Below are 13,777 nucleotides of genomic sequence, written 5' to 3'. Positions count from 1 at the left end.
ATCACACAGAGAGAATTTCCTCTTACCTAAAGAAGAAACATGGGGCGTCCATGCTAAGTGTCTGCTGGCCGTGGGAGTGTTTCCTGTGGGGTGCAGCTGACGAGGGGCACCCTGAGAGCCACAGAAGGGATAACAGGGTGGAATACCCCAGAAACCATGGGCTGGAACAGTGGGGGCAAGAGGCAATGGGTTCGGGTGCAGCTTCAGCAGAGGAATTTATCGAGGAAACTTGAAGGAGTGAACCGCCAGGTGCCAGCAGCCTCACTGTAGCATTGCTGATGAATAGCACAGATCAGAACAGCCCTCAGACCCTTCAGGTTTGGACCAGTGAGATAAATGAAGGTGCAGCCACTCGAGAAAAGGCTTCAGATCCTGAAAAAGGGCAGCTGTGCATAATACCTTCATACACAAGTTTTTAAACAGTATAATTTCTATAACTGCATTTTTATAAAAGATGTCGTTTACACAGGGAGGTCATCTGAGTGGATGAACCAAAATGTTAATATAATCTCTGAGATGATGGAAAGTTTGTTCTTTGTAAGGATTTCTGCAACGGACACAAAGTACTTATAAAAAGAATCATCATCATCCACAGGGAAACGGGACCAGTCAGTTCTCAGACACTGAGAGAGGAGGCCCTCACGGTGAGGAGCCGAGCTCCCATGCAGGATTTGGCTGGGAAGTGTCCAGGGAGCATGAGACAGAAAAGGGGAGCCCACAGGAGGTGGGGTGCTGACCTGGTGACCACTCCACCCTGCATGCTTGCTGCTGTGGGCCTCTTGAGAGCCAGCCTGGAGGTCAGCGGCGGGGCTGCTGCACGCCGGGCACTTGGGCCACTGGTTGTGGCTTCTGGCGCCAATGCCAGCACCGGGGTCTGGAAATAAGGCTGGTCCACCTCTGGATGAGTCATCTGCGACCTGGTTTGCCTGGCGCTCCCCCTGGTGGCCACTGACATGAAACACAACGCTGTGTGCCTGCTCCCTAGGTCATCGGCATGGGCCACCCCCAGACCCCCTCACATCGGATTTCCAGGTCTCCCTTCTTCTAGGCCCTGACCCCTCAGGACACCACCCACATTTCTGTGTAGATCCTTACCCTTGGCCTCTCCAATCCATGCAAAGGCGATGACTGGGCCCGAGCTCTACCTGCCTTGCAAACAGGGTCTTTGGTGTGACCCAGGAGGTGCAAAGTAGCCCTGGGTCTTCTCTGCACACGAGGTGGAGTCGCCACAGGATCAAGCCCCCAGAGCAGCAGTGGACGAGGGGCACAGCGGTGCAATGACATCCATTCTGCATGTCCTCAGCTCTGATCCTGTTCCCAGGCCTCCCCAAGATTTTTCTTACAAATATTTGTGTTTTACCAATTCCATCCTGCTTAAACCAGCTGGGGTCCTTTCCATGCATGGCAGCTGCAAGGACTCTGCCCCCACCACCCCCAGGTGCACAGGGCTGTGCTCCCCCTGAGGTGGACTCTACTTCCCACGTTGACCCTGGACTCGGCCAATGGGACACTGACAGATCCTAGTCAGGGCTGAGGAGTGAGTGTCCGGGGCTCGTCCTCTGACACCAGGCACTCCTGAATGGGGTTGGGCCAGCAGTCGACAGCAGAACGTCAAGCAAACCCACAAACACAGGTGAGGGCCCCCAGGCCACTGAGCACCAGCCATGCAGCGCCAACCAGAGCCATTCAGCTGGACCACAGAACTGTGAGAATCAGGTGTGCTCACTGTGTGAAGCTACTGTTCTTGGAGTGGTTTTGTTACACGGCAAAAACAATCTCATACACAATTCCTAGCAACAGAGAACCATCCTGGATACACCCTCATCCTGTTCATCTCCAAGTCACATGGGTTTTATCTCCTCCCTGTCTCTAGAAACCAGGCACTTTCTCCTTTGAAGACATTTCAGGGGGTGTCCCTGTGTCCACTTATGCCACTTCCCATCTTTTCTCCAAGCTGCCAGTGCAATCAGGCCACCCGCCTGTGTCAAACCTTCCCACAGCTCTGAGGGGGCCTCTCCAGCCTTCCTAGCTGCACACTTTGACCCGATGCACTGACTTCTGGTCAGGCAGGGCCGGTGACGAGAGCCTGTGTCCATCACAGGATGGATGCACTCACGTGTGCAAAGAGGTGCATAAAAGAGTCCCTGTGCCCAAGCAGAGTCATTGCTGTATCTGCATCTTGTGGGGGCGTGTCAGGAAGTGGGCTCCAGGGAGCTTGCCTGAGGCAGATTCTGATGTGGGCACTGACCACCGTGAGAGTCAGCAAGCACCTTCAGTCCCCTCCCAGGCCCTGCGAGATCTATACATGCTCACGTAGAAGCTGCTGGATGTGTGACGACATCCAGATAGACAAACGGTGTCTATCTGCCTGGAATGTGGATATCGCCACTGTCACTACCATAACCACCAACAGCAACATCACCACCACCATCCCCACATACCCACCAGCATCATCCTCCTCACCACCACCACCACCACCAAAATCATAAATGCCACCATCATTTTCCACAAATATGTTTTGAGCACCTAATCTTTGCCAAGAAATGTTCTAGGAACTCGGTGCATTATTAATAAGACAGATTCCTGGCTTGAGAGAGATGACACTTTAGTGAGGTGAGCAGAATAGCAAGTAAAAGCATAAACAGGGTAATTTCAGAAACTGGTTACTGTGCTACAAAAAGCACATGGTGCTGGGTCAGAGGACTGCTGTCTTGTCACTGCTTCCATTAAGGCAGGTTTCCCTGCCACAGGGCCTTTGCACAGGCTAGTCCCGCTCTCAGAACACTCCCGCCTCCTTCCTTAACCTGGGCAATGGCTACTCATCTTTTCCTGACTTTGGCTCCATCACCCCCACCGTGAGCCCGCCCACAGCAATGACACTGTCCCTCTTTCCTTCATGGCATTCACGGTACTCGCCATGTGGTTATCGGTCCTGTCTGAAAGGTACACCCTGAGAGAGCAGTCAAGCCTCGCATTGCTGCAGTCCCAGCATGGCAGGTGTGTAAGTAGGAAGAGACCAACTTTGAAGTCAAACATTGCAGTTTCTTGAAATTTATCCATCAGCCTCTGGCCTAGGACACACCTCACAGAACAGGTGATGCCTCCCCTAGACCCTGCCTCACAAAGACCCCTCCTCTTCCACTCCAGGGAGTCACCCCTAAATCCAAGTGTACAGCAACTCAAGAGTTGTTCCTTCTTCACCCTGTTGGCTGGAGGCCTGGCCATTCTCACCCACGGAAGCTCCTTCAGGGCTGTCCTCAACACAGGAGCATGAAGGCCCCTGGAGGCACAAGTCAGGGGGAGACCCTTTTGTCTCTCCTTTGGGACGCCATGCCCCACTACTCTCAAGAGAAAGGCTGATCGCACAAGCCCCTGGAGGGGCCCAGGGGTCTTCGGGGTGGTTTCTCTGGAGGAAGGGGGCCCAGGACTTGCCTTCCTGCTCCTCTCAGAAGTGAGCTGGGCTTCTGGGGAGCAGGGCTGAATAGGTACCTGCGTAGGCCTGTAAGCCCCTGCTCCTAGGTTTTCCTCAGGCCCTTCAGTGCCCTTCTGTTTGTGGGGCATTTTCCCCACCAGGACCGTATGAGTAGGTGCCCCTGTGATCATCTTCACTGGATGGAAAAGCAAAGCTGCAAGAAGGCGAGGGATCTGCCCAAGGCCACACAGCATGAGTGAAAGGGGCCTCACTTGTCAAAGGACCAGAAAGGTAAGTGTCTCCAGATGCTCCAAAACTAATAATCATGCAAACTCTGCATCCTGCATATTTACTAACCGTCCAGTGAAATGTTTAAGGTCGGAATCGTCACCAGGGCTGTGCTGCTGGCCCGGACGTGGACCGTCCACATCCGGGTTAACTGATACATGGGTGGGGGGGGCACACGTCCCCAGGGGCCTGTCCCTGCCACCATGCGCACCTCAACGCCGGGCTCTTCTGTGCTTCACCCGAGCACCGGGAACACACACAACAGCCTGCAGATTAAGACTGGTTCTTATACGTTTAAAGTGGATATTAAAAAAAAGAGAGATTTTGTGACATGTAAGTTATGTGATATTCAAATTTCAGGTGTCGTCTGGTTGCTTTGCAGCTCAGCAGCAGGGCTGAGTAGCTGCCGAAGGTGCTGGCCATTCAGTCCTGAATGGAACAAGTGGGCACCACGGGGCATCCTGTCCAGCCTCCTGGACAGGATGCTGCAAAGCAGATGATGTGTTCGTGACCATGTGGAAGGAAGCTGGGACCCATGTGGGAGTAAACAAGCCCCTTACGTAACAAGCATCTGTTCCCAAGAATCCCCCAGTTTTCATATCCTCTGGACTGACATGCTCTGGTCACAAGCTGGCTCCTCTGTGAGCGACCTCTTAAATGTTGACATGTGCTCAAGGTCAGCTGGTCTGAGAAATGAGATTTTATCCCATATCTTCAGTGTCCGGAGTCCACGGAGGGCTCACATCTCTGAACACCAGACACGATGAGGAGATAGCCTGTGACTGGAGAAGGGTCCCCAGCCTCAGCCTCCCGCAGAGCCCCCCTGCCTGGCTCAGATCCATCCCCCATCTGAGCCCAGAGACTAGGACCCTCAGCCAGTCCACACCAGGGACTTTTTACCCCGCCACTCACAGAAGCCTCCAGACTGGAGATTGTTGGGAGGGAGAGGCGAGGAAGGAATGTGTCACGGGGCCACCGCTGCAAGAGGAAGTCCGAGACCAAGAGAGCTGCACCCAAGGAGGCAGAGAACAGCCAAGATGCAACAGCCTGGGAGTGGGAGGAGGAGAGGAAGCCCAGGGCTCGGTGACCTCACTCAGATCCACTCCAAAGGCTCTTCAAAAAGGACACACTGAACGGCCACAACAAAGATTTACATGGCAGATTACTAACCGGCCAAGCAAGGCCCTGGGGAAGGGGACCTAAAGCCTTGGCCCCTTCCTCCAGAACAGTCTGGGTACTGGCCTACCATGACCCTTCACCTGTTTGACCCTGCCTTGTCCACAAAGGCTGAAACTTTAGGGGCTACCGGTTACTTCCCATGGTGGGTGCTTTTCCAGGTGGGCCACTGTGATGAGCCTCCTCTGTTTGTGTGAGGACCTGGCCATCCTGACCCCTTGCCCACAGTGTTCCTGCCAGGGCTAGGACAAACAAGGAGACTCAGGCAGCACTCAGGAGCCTCCACGGCTGCAGAGTTGGGGCTCAGAGCACAGCCAGAGTCATCTCCTCGCGTGCAGAGCAGACACGATACTTCCAGGTGGTGTCTGTCAGGGAGGGAAGACGCCAAGCTCCCCAGGAGCAGATAGCCTCCTGGAGCAATACAAGTTCACTCAGTCCCAGTGAGAACAGGTGACTGCTTGCGGAGGCTGTGGCGGAAGCAGCAAGACTTCCTCCAAGGCCCATACACAAGTCCCCCCATCACCTCATGGGCCTTCTAGAGCCAAGTAACAACTTCACATCCATGGTGTCCAGCTCGACTCCCCTCCTGTTACCTGTGGGGACTGAGCCCATCCAGCCCAAACAGTAACCTTTTCTCCAGCCTCCTCTTCTCGACCCCAGGGAGGGCAGAATGACAGAAAGGCACTCTGGCTCTTCCTCTTGAGGAGAAGTGGGTGTGGGCATCAACCCTCAGGCCTAGCGTAGGCCCAGCTCAGGCAAATCCTTACAACAGGAACAGCCAGCTAGCACATTCGCGGATTACTCCTCTACCTGCATTTGTACTGTCCATAACTTTCCAGATGTCAATCCATGAATGTATGGACTGGTCCATTTCCATTTCATGAAACAAATGATAGAAAAATCAAAAGATACACATGGAAACATAAAGCATTTGTTTATTATTGCTATAATCAAGGCAAAATCTCTTAAAACAATTGGCCTTGATAATGGAAATATAATCAGAATCATTATTCCTGCATTTACAGTTTGTTTTCTGCTGTTCAGACCGCAGGGTTTCACACATACACCACCTACCACCTGACTTTTCTCGCACAAGAAGAATGCACTTGGAGACCACTCCCTAGGTACTGATGGCAGACCAAGCATTCCCTCACTGTGAACTCATTCCGTCCTGTGTTTAAAACAAACGGGAAAGGGGAGGAGGGGCCAGAGTGCACCCACCCCCTTTGGAGGATCAACTGAGATAACCTAGGTGGTTACTGAGAGAACATACAAGAAACTGCCCTTTATACTCAAAACAGTGGTACAAACTAGAGCATCACTGGTAATGGTGCTTGTCACCCTGCTGGGGGAGGGGGGCCCCCAGCATAGCCCTGCTCCCATAGCCTGCAGAACTGTCACCACAACCTGAAGTCCTGGGGCAATGTGTGTTAACCACCCAGCCTCCAAACTCACTGAGGAAGGAGTTGGTCTGACAAGCCACGTCACAGGGACCCAGCCTTGTCCTAGAAACACCTGGTCAGTTTTATTTATCTTAGTATACATCTGTACAGGCAATAATAAAAAGGCTACTACACAATTCAGTGAGTTTTACCTAGTTTCAAGAGTAATGCATGCAGTTACAAATGAGAGGTAGAAACACCGTATTAAAGACCTAAAAATACAAACATCATATAAATAAATGTTCAAATTAACTGCTGGAATTTTATACAGATAAATAAGGTAAAAATTACATTACTTTGTCAAAGGAAAACCTTGTTTTTGTTTTTATCAGTACACTAAATTAGATTAATGCCAAAGAGCTTCTGTGCAATTTGTCCAAGTTTAGATGATATCATCTAAGAGGGTTAAAACTGGAGAATGGTTTGTTCAAGTATCCAAGCATGTAAGTCAAAGAAACCAAATCATCGACCGCGTGGGCACCGTTTCTGCAGGGACGTTAAGGGCCCACATTCTCCACGACTAGCTCCCTGGTGGACTGCCGTGATTAACAGGAAAATGCACACAGGCTGGAGAGAGCCGCCCCTTATCCTAAGAGAAAACAAACCTCATTTTTCACTGACTTCATGTAAAACTCCACAGCACTAAAAAGCCTAGAGATCACCAACTCTGTGTTTTGGCCCTACTGCAATTCTTGAGTGTATCTCTGGCCTGCCACTTGTTCCAGTGCTGCCCGAATAAACCTAGCGGTCACAGGCATGAATGCACATTACGCATGCACAGTAAAAAAAATGCAAACTAAAGCAGACAACCAGCAACTTAAAAACATCAGTGAGAGAAAACCTGTAGGCGTAGATGAACAGGTTAAGAAAATGCAGAGGCTCATAAAACACAAGTCTTTACCACTGAAAAGTCCACGAGAGATTACATGTGAATTCTGGAAAGGGTACGCATATATAATCAAGTAAAATACTCTAAACAAGTCCATTGTGCCTCAGTTAGTTTTAAATTGCAAAATCCAATACAGTTGTTTTAATAAATTAGTGCGATATGAAAGATTTTGGAAGATTATTAATATATGTCCATGTTAGCTCAAATTGAAGATTTCACAATATCTTCCAAGAGTCATCTTTCACTCCTTCTTAAGCTATTTCTTCCTGAGCTGTTTATGGGTGCTTGCTCAGACTCAGACAAACTCACCCCGAGAACTGAACTGCCCGGAGGAGATGGGGCTTTTACTTCACACCTCAGTGAATACAAGGAGTCCCACACTGTGCTCTGGTGGCTAGTACAAAGAGCCACTCATCACTTCATGCTAACTCTCCTTAACAGTAACCATATTGGTGACTCTAGTTCTAAGGTATGTTTATTTACCGAAATCAAACCGAAAGCCCAGTGGAACACTTTTGCATCTGCTTCTATAAAGAGAAAGGGAAGGGGTGACTTCTCTGGTTAGGCAGACCTCCTACAATATGTAGTTCTGGGATTGGTTTTCCTTTGTGAAACCACTGCGTGCTCTTTGGTAGTCACCACGTAAGAGTGGGGCGACAGGACCCAAGCTGTGCTCCCAATGGCATCACCTGACACCCACCGCTGGTCCTGGGGGCAGGCCTGCTGCTGCTCACAAGGCTGAGGTGCTATAGCAGAGTGCTGACAATCTTCTTTCAATACTAGATTTATCTAGAAATAAAATCCATGATAAATACCATTAATATTTCAAAACTGAGGAAAGAATCACCACTGAGAAAAATCTCTCCGCCTCCACCCTCACTTCTGTCCTATCTTTGCCCCAAAGTTAACAGTTCTAGTGCTTTCTTCTTTCTGCCTGGTAATTGTCTAGTTTAGTGCTGCACGGTGTAAACCCTAGATTAGCAAGTCAAAGAAAGAACATGTAGATTTTAACAGCTAGTTTGCTCAAAACTGCTAATAAGTATAGAACTGCCAGTCCCTGGTTGCTCTTCAGAATGTGGATGACCACACCTCCTCCAAGAGGCCCACCACCTCCTCATCTGCTCTTCACAAACCTTGTATCTACTCCTCACAACAGCTCTGCAAGGCAGGCCTTGTCCCTCATCTCACAGAAGAAGAAACTGGGGCCACGGAAGGGGGATGTGACTAGCCCAAGGTTGGGAAACCAAGATGCAATCCCCTTGGGCAGGGCACTGCACACCCCAGGGTCTTCCTGCTGCGCCAGGAGAAGACAAGGAGATGCAATCAGCAAACACACTACTTTCCAAGTCAACTCACATCTATGGATGTTTTCAATGTCTGCTGGGTCCTGAAGAATCTTAGTTAAGCCCTCCAGAAGAAGGGCTGCTTTATGATAGCGATAAACAATATCTTCAGTCTGCTGAAACATTTCATCCAAGGCTGCGGCTTGAACCTGGAACCAGTGGAAAAAGATAAGGTTCTCAGTTTTTCCAAGAAAATATGAATCCATGTGCACAATGCAGCTTTAAATGGAATCTCTCTAAAATTAATACATTTTGACAAAATAATACAACTTACTGCGTGAGTGATATAAAGGAAAAGCTTCTTGACAAAAGAGTTACTAACTCTGCATTCAAACATAACCTTCTTGAACTCAGAGACTCAAAACTCCTAAGGTTTAACACTTCTAAACTGGCTCATATCTGACTTCAATAAAAAGTTTACTTTAAATATACACTTCCATACTAGTAACCTGGCATTTCATTAAAGCAGATTTTGTTACAATGAAATAAATAAATGATGTTAAAAGCCATTTATCAGCTGATTCTTTCAGTTAAAGGACTTCCTGGTGTGTGGGATTTATTCACTCAGAGACGTTTACTGGGCACCTCTTGAATTTATGGGGCAGTGGGCATACAATGAAGGCAAGCTCACAGTCCAGGTAAGGTGTGGGCTGTCCTCCAAGGGCCACACGGTATCACAGGAGGAAGCCCTGGATGGTACCCAGTGGACTACACTCAAAGGGCACCTAACTAGACTATCAAGGAGGGGAAGGTGAGGAGAGCCTCCAGGAAGTGACACTGAGGCTGAGTCACGAGAAGCAGGAGTGAGCTGGGCAGTGGGGGAGGGGGGCAAGGCCTCCCCAGTGTCATTCACAGGGTTATAAGCGTTTTGTTTTCCCAACAGCATCCTAATTTTCTCTTTAATCATTCGTCCCTGAGTCTGTGAGGGATCCACTGTGCTAATTTACCTGTCAGTATGCTGTCACTTTCAAAAAGCAAAGCCACTTACAATAAGATAAATAAAATGGATACGGAAAATCAAAGTCCTGACACGGAAGGAGAAAGAAAGAACTACATGTAAGGTGAGTGACCCCAAGCTGCTCGGCAGCCAGGGCCCAGGAGAGATTTGTTGGAGGCACGTAGCCCTGTCATCAGCAGAGACAGCAGCACTGTCACTCCTCACGACAGGACATCAGTCCTGGCACAAATTTTAAGAGAAAACTTGTCCTAAGAACTCTTTATTTGGCATAAAATGATATAGTGCATATTATTATTCATGTCAACAATTTATAGCAATATAATATATATTATTCTCATTAATAGCTTATATTCCAAAATTATTGTCATATGACTTTTTATTATGATGACTTTCAAAAAACTGCCAAGGGGATAATAATGTAACAGTACAATTCAGAGTTCAGGTAAATCTGGGCCCAAGAAAGAAGGTCAATTGTGTTAGTATGGTAAAAATCATAAAGTCGGTAAATAATTAAGTTCTTCCCCACTGAATTACTTAACAGCCCCTAATTTCATGCTTACCTCAGGCAATTTTCCTTTTGAGATACAGAATACAAATTATTTCTACGAATATAACCAAATATTTGGCAAAGTAGGTTAAACTTCTTGTCTATACTGAGGTCAGTTGTGGAATCTGAGCACATGAATTTTTGTAGATAGGGTAAAAGGGCAGAATTTTTTTTCTAACATTTTAAGCCAAATTTCTTAAACAATGGAAAATGAAGAAAAAGATCCAGCAAAAGCTTTTAGATACAAACTATCAAAAGATTAGATCATGCCTAATGTTAGCAATTTTTAAGTGGTATGGTAAACTCTTATTAATACCAAAAGTGGTAACCAACACAGCTTATGTTTGCTGCATGTTAATTCAGTCCAAATACTCCTTCCGGAAGAGGTACCGTAACACCTGGGACTTGGGAGTGGTGCTGCATAAACTCTGCTTCAAAGGATGATGTCAAGCAGGTGTGCAATTCAAAAGATGCTCTTAAACACCAAAACTATTACTGTACAATATTACACCTTAAAAAGGGTTACCATTTCTACAGCACAGTTATAGATGAGTTTCTCTGCAGTTACACTGTTGATTTCATCAATAAATCTCTGTTTGTCAGAGAAGAAGCGATTCAGCTTTTCTGTCAGTTTCTTGCACATGCTAATGCAGAATTTATATCGTTCATTCAGATTTTTGACAACTGGAAAAAAGTTGAAATAAGAATTCAGTTTTCTTTCAGAAACAGAGTCATGGTGACATGCAACTTTCCTGCTAACTTAAGGAAAGTGACACAAAATGATCACTGAGAAAAGCGCCTGGAAATCATTCCTTCCTATGTCCTCTCTCTCAGTCAAGAGAGGACTGACAACACAGCACCTGACTGCTCTGTGTTAAAAACAGAGAAGCCAGCATCTTTTCCCATTGAAGAAGACTTAATAAGACAGTGACCCCTCATCAAAAACCCCTTTCTCAGTGCAAGGGGAGAGGACTGCTGGGCCCCCAGGAGCTCATCATACCCCAGCCTACCTTGCTTCACACCCGAGGATGGGCTCAGCTTCCCGGACTTGATCTGCTCTTTGGCGAGATGCAGAGAGGCTGCCAGGAGTTGTGCAGCTTTCATGTGCAACACCAGCTGCTCTACCCGCCTGGCCCAGAGACAGCAAGCACAGTGTTAGCCTGCAAACCAACAGGCCAGGCCCCATCTCAACCCACCTTGACACTCCTAGTACACAAAGGACTCCTAAAAGGAGAAGGGTCGGCGTGGAAAACAGTGTACTTTTAACATTAGGGGCACACTCAGATAAGAGTACCATCTCTTTATAATCAAGTGTCTTTAAAATCAAGGCTGCAGAACCTCCGGTCTTGGCTCACCAGTGAAATTGAGCACTGAAGTAACTCAGAGACTCCTTGACACTTTTGCTAACCAGATGTGACCTGCAGTGGGTGGCGAGGCCTCCAGCTTGGACACCAGTGTATGGAGGGCAGGAAGGAAGGAAGAAGATGGACAGCAGGGGCCACCTACCCCCAGTCCTTGCTCAGCTGGCTGATCTGGTCCACCACCGCACTCTCCTGGATCTGGTACACGGAGACGGCGGATGCACAGAGCTCTGGACTTCCCCCGCGCACAGCCGTCAGGTCCAGCACACACTCCGTGAACAGCAGCATTGAGTTCAGGTGGCGTAAGGTGTCTGCATGTTCTTGCTAAGGCAAAGCCAACTTGTCTTAGAAACTTGCAGGTTAAGGAGAGGTGCATACTCATTTCTGTATACCAATCATGGCCACTGCTAATATTTTTCTATACGTATCAATATCAGAATGATCAAAGGAGGCTTAAATTTCTAAATTCCAGAAAACTAGTCGGAAGATAAACACAAATGAAATCAAAGATATGTCATGTGTTTTTGTGGCATGTATGAGAGCAGCCACAACATTCAGCCTCAAAGATATGAGGCCATTGTGCTTTCACCAGGAAAAAATGGAACACAGAACTAAATCAATGTACATGGGACAGAAACATGACCAAACAGATACTAAGATAGAAGCACTTCAGCATATTCTGGACATGAGACCACACTTCTCGATAGTCTCATGAATTCTACTGGCTTAAAATTTCAGAGATACTTTATTTAAATTTCTGGTGGTTCCTCAGTTAGCAGTGGTTCCTAATAATAAACCTTTTAAATTTCATGATCTTTTCAGTTAGTTAGAATGAGGTAGAGACATGGACATAATAGCAATGCATTAAAAATGGGTATTCTAAAATTAATGCTGTTTTGAGATTTGTTTTTAGCTAGCAATGCATTTTGAAATCTCAAATAAAACGAAGTTTCTCACTCTCCTTCCATGGTTAAAAGGGATGAAAACCAGTGTCCTTGAGACAGGAGAATAAACGAACCAACTTTTGAGAGTCTCCCTGCTCTGCAACAGCAGATTGGACTGTATGTTCCAACACTTACTGGAACATAATTTACATTATACATATTTTCAAAATTACAGCTTAAACTTACCACGGAATCACTACTAAGATTTTGCGTGCAATATTTTATAAATTTTATGTGAGATACTTAATGCTCCTCCACACACAACAGAAATCCCAGGGGTCCAGCATGGACACTTAGTGCCTTCGATGGTCTGGAGAACGGGTCATTTTCATTTGAAGTGCAGGGTGATCTGCACTGACTGAAGTCAGATGCAGTCCACAGGAAGATGGCCTAGAGTCGACGCTGAGGAGTTAGCTGGCACAGGCTTTGGAATCGTAACATTAACCTCTGTTCTGGATGTGTGCTCAGCACGCTGCACGTTATGACCCGTTTTTCCCTGGAGAACCAGCTCCATGGAAGGACGTGACTGTCCAATCTGCTGGGACGCTGTATTTCTCAGAGTTACTGACTCAGCTGGCATTATAATTTACTTTTTCAAAACCTAAGTTTAAGTGTATCATTTTTATCTTGTAAGGTAAGGTAAGCTTTGAGAATAAAAAGTTATGGTTTTAGGGAAAAGATTATGTTTTAAAAGTCCTATAAGTAGTAAAAGGGCTTCCCTTGTAGCTCAATCAATAAAGAAAGGAGACCTAGGTTCGATCCCTGGGTTGGGAAGATCTCCTGGAGAAGGAAATGGCAACCCACTCCAGTATTCTGGCCTGGAGAGTCCCATGGACAGAGGCGCCTAGCAGGCTACAGTCCATGGGTTCTCAAGAGTCAGACACAACTTAGCGACTAAATCACCACCACCACAAGTAGTAAATAAACTTCAGATAAAAGAATTAAGAATACAAAATCTGTATGTGTCACTTCCTATGAACCAAAGCTTGTTGTGAATGAGTGTCACTGTCAACATAATTCTAAAAACACACCACCAAGGTTTCAGATAGAAAAGGTCATGGGAAGAACCACTGGGACTTGCTCTCGGATTCTGCCCTCTCATCATCAATTCTCTCCTCACTGTAGCCTTAAAGGACACATCACAGGGTCTCTTCCCACCTCCATCAGCGTTTCCTCTGGCAGTTCGGGGGCTTCAAAGGTGACGAGCCCCTCCAGGCTGGGGGGTGAAGCACCACAAGGCACATGTCTCAGGCTGGGGGCTGCCTCTGCTCCCAGAGGGGGAGACCCCGAGCACAGCCCAGGCGGGGAGCCCCCACACACGCGGCCACCGATGGAGCACAGAGAGCCCCCGGAGCTGCTAGAGCCCCCTGTGGAGAGAAGACATGGACGGCGCTCAGTGATTAGCACCCAGTGATCA

General features: G+C 47.6%; 1 protein-coding gene across 5 annotated transcripts in view; it reads right to left on the bottom strand.

Moving 5' to 3' along the window:
• Positions 1–846: 846 nt before the first annotated feature.
• Positions 847–13,777, bottom strand: part of ULK2 (unc-51 like autophagy activating kinase 2) — a 59,739-nt gene continuing 46,808 nt past the window's right edge. For 3 of the 5 annotated variants that reach the window (XM_052657213.1, XM_052657216.1, XM_052657217.1), the window contains 6 exons: positions 13,519–13,727; positions 11,562–11,740; positions 11,066–11,184; positions 10,582–10,739; positions 8,564–8,699; positions 5,826–7,996 (listed from right to left, as the gene is read on the bottom strand). In XM_052657213.1, the coding sequence (XP_052513173.1) occupies positions 7,938–7,996; positions 8,564–8,699; positions 10,582–10,739; positions 11,066–11,184; positions 11,562–11,740; positions 13,519–13,727 (860 nt within the window). In that variant the 3' untranslated portion in view covers positions 5,826–7,937. Of the gene's footprint in view, positions 949–5,825; positions 7,997–8,563; positions 8,700–10,581; positions 10,740–11,065; positions 11,185–11,561; positions 11,741–13,518; positions 13,728–13,777 lie in introns of those variants that run through there. The other 2 variants (XM_052657215.1, XM_052657214.1) reach the window with 2 other exon arrangements.

Source organism: Budorcas taxicolor, chromosome 19 (genome assembly GCF_023091745.1).
Source record: "Budorcas taxicolor isolate Tak-1 chromosome 19, Takin1.1, whole genome shotgun sequence".
Lineage (NCBI taxonomy): Eukaryota > Metazoa > Chordata > Mammalia > Artiodactyla > Bovidae > Budorcas > Budorcas taxicolor.
This window is presented reverse-complemented; position numbering and strand designations above follow the sequence as displayed.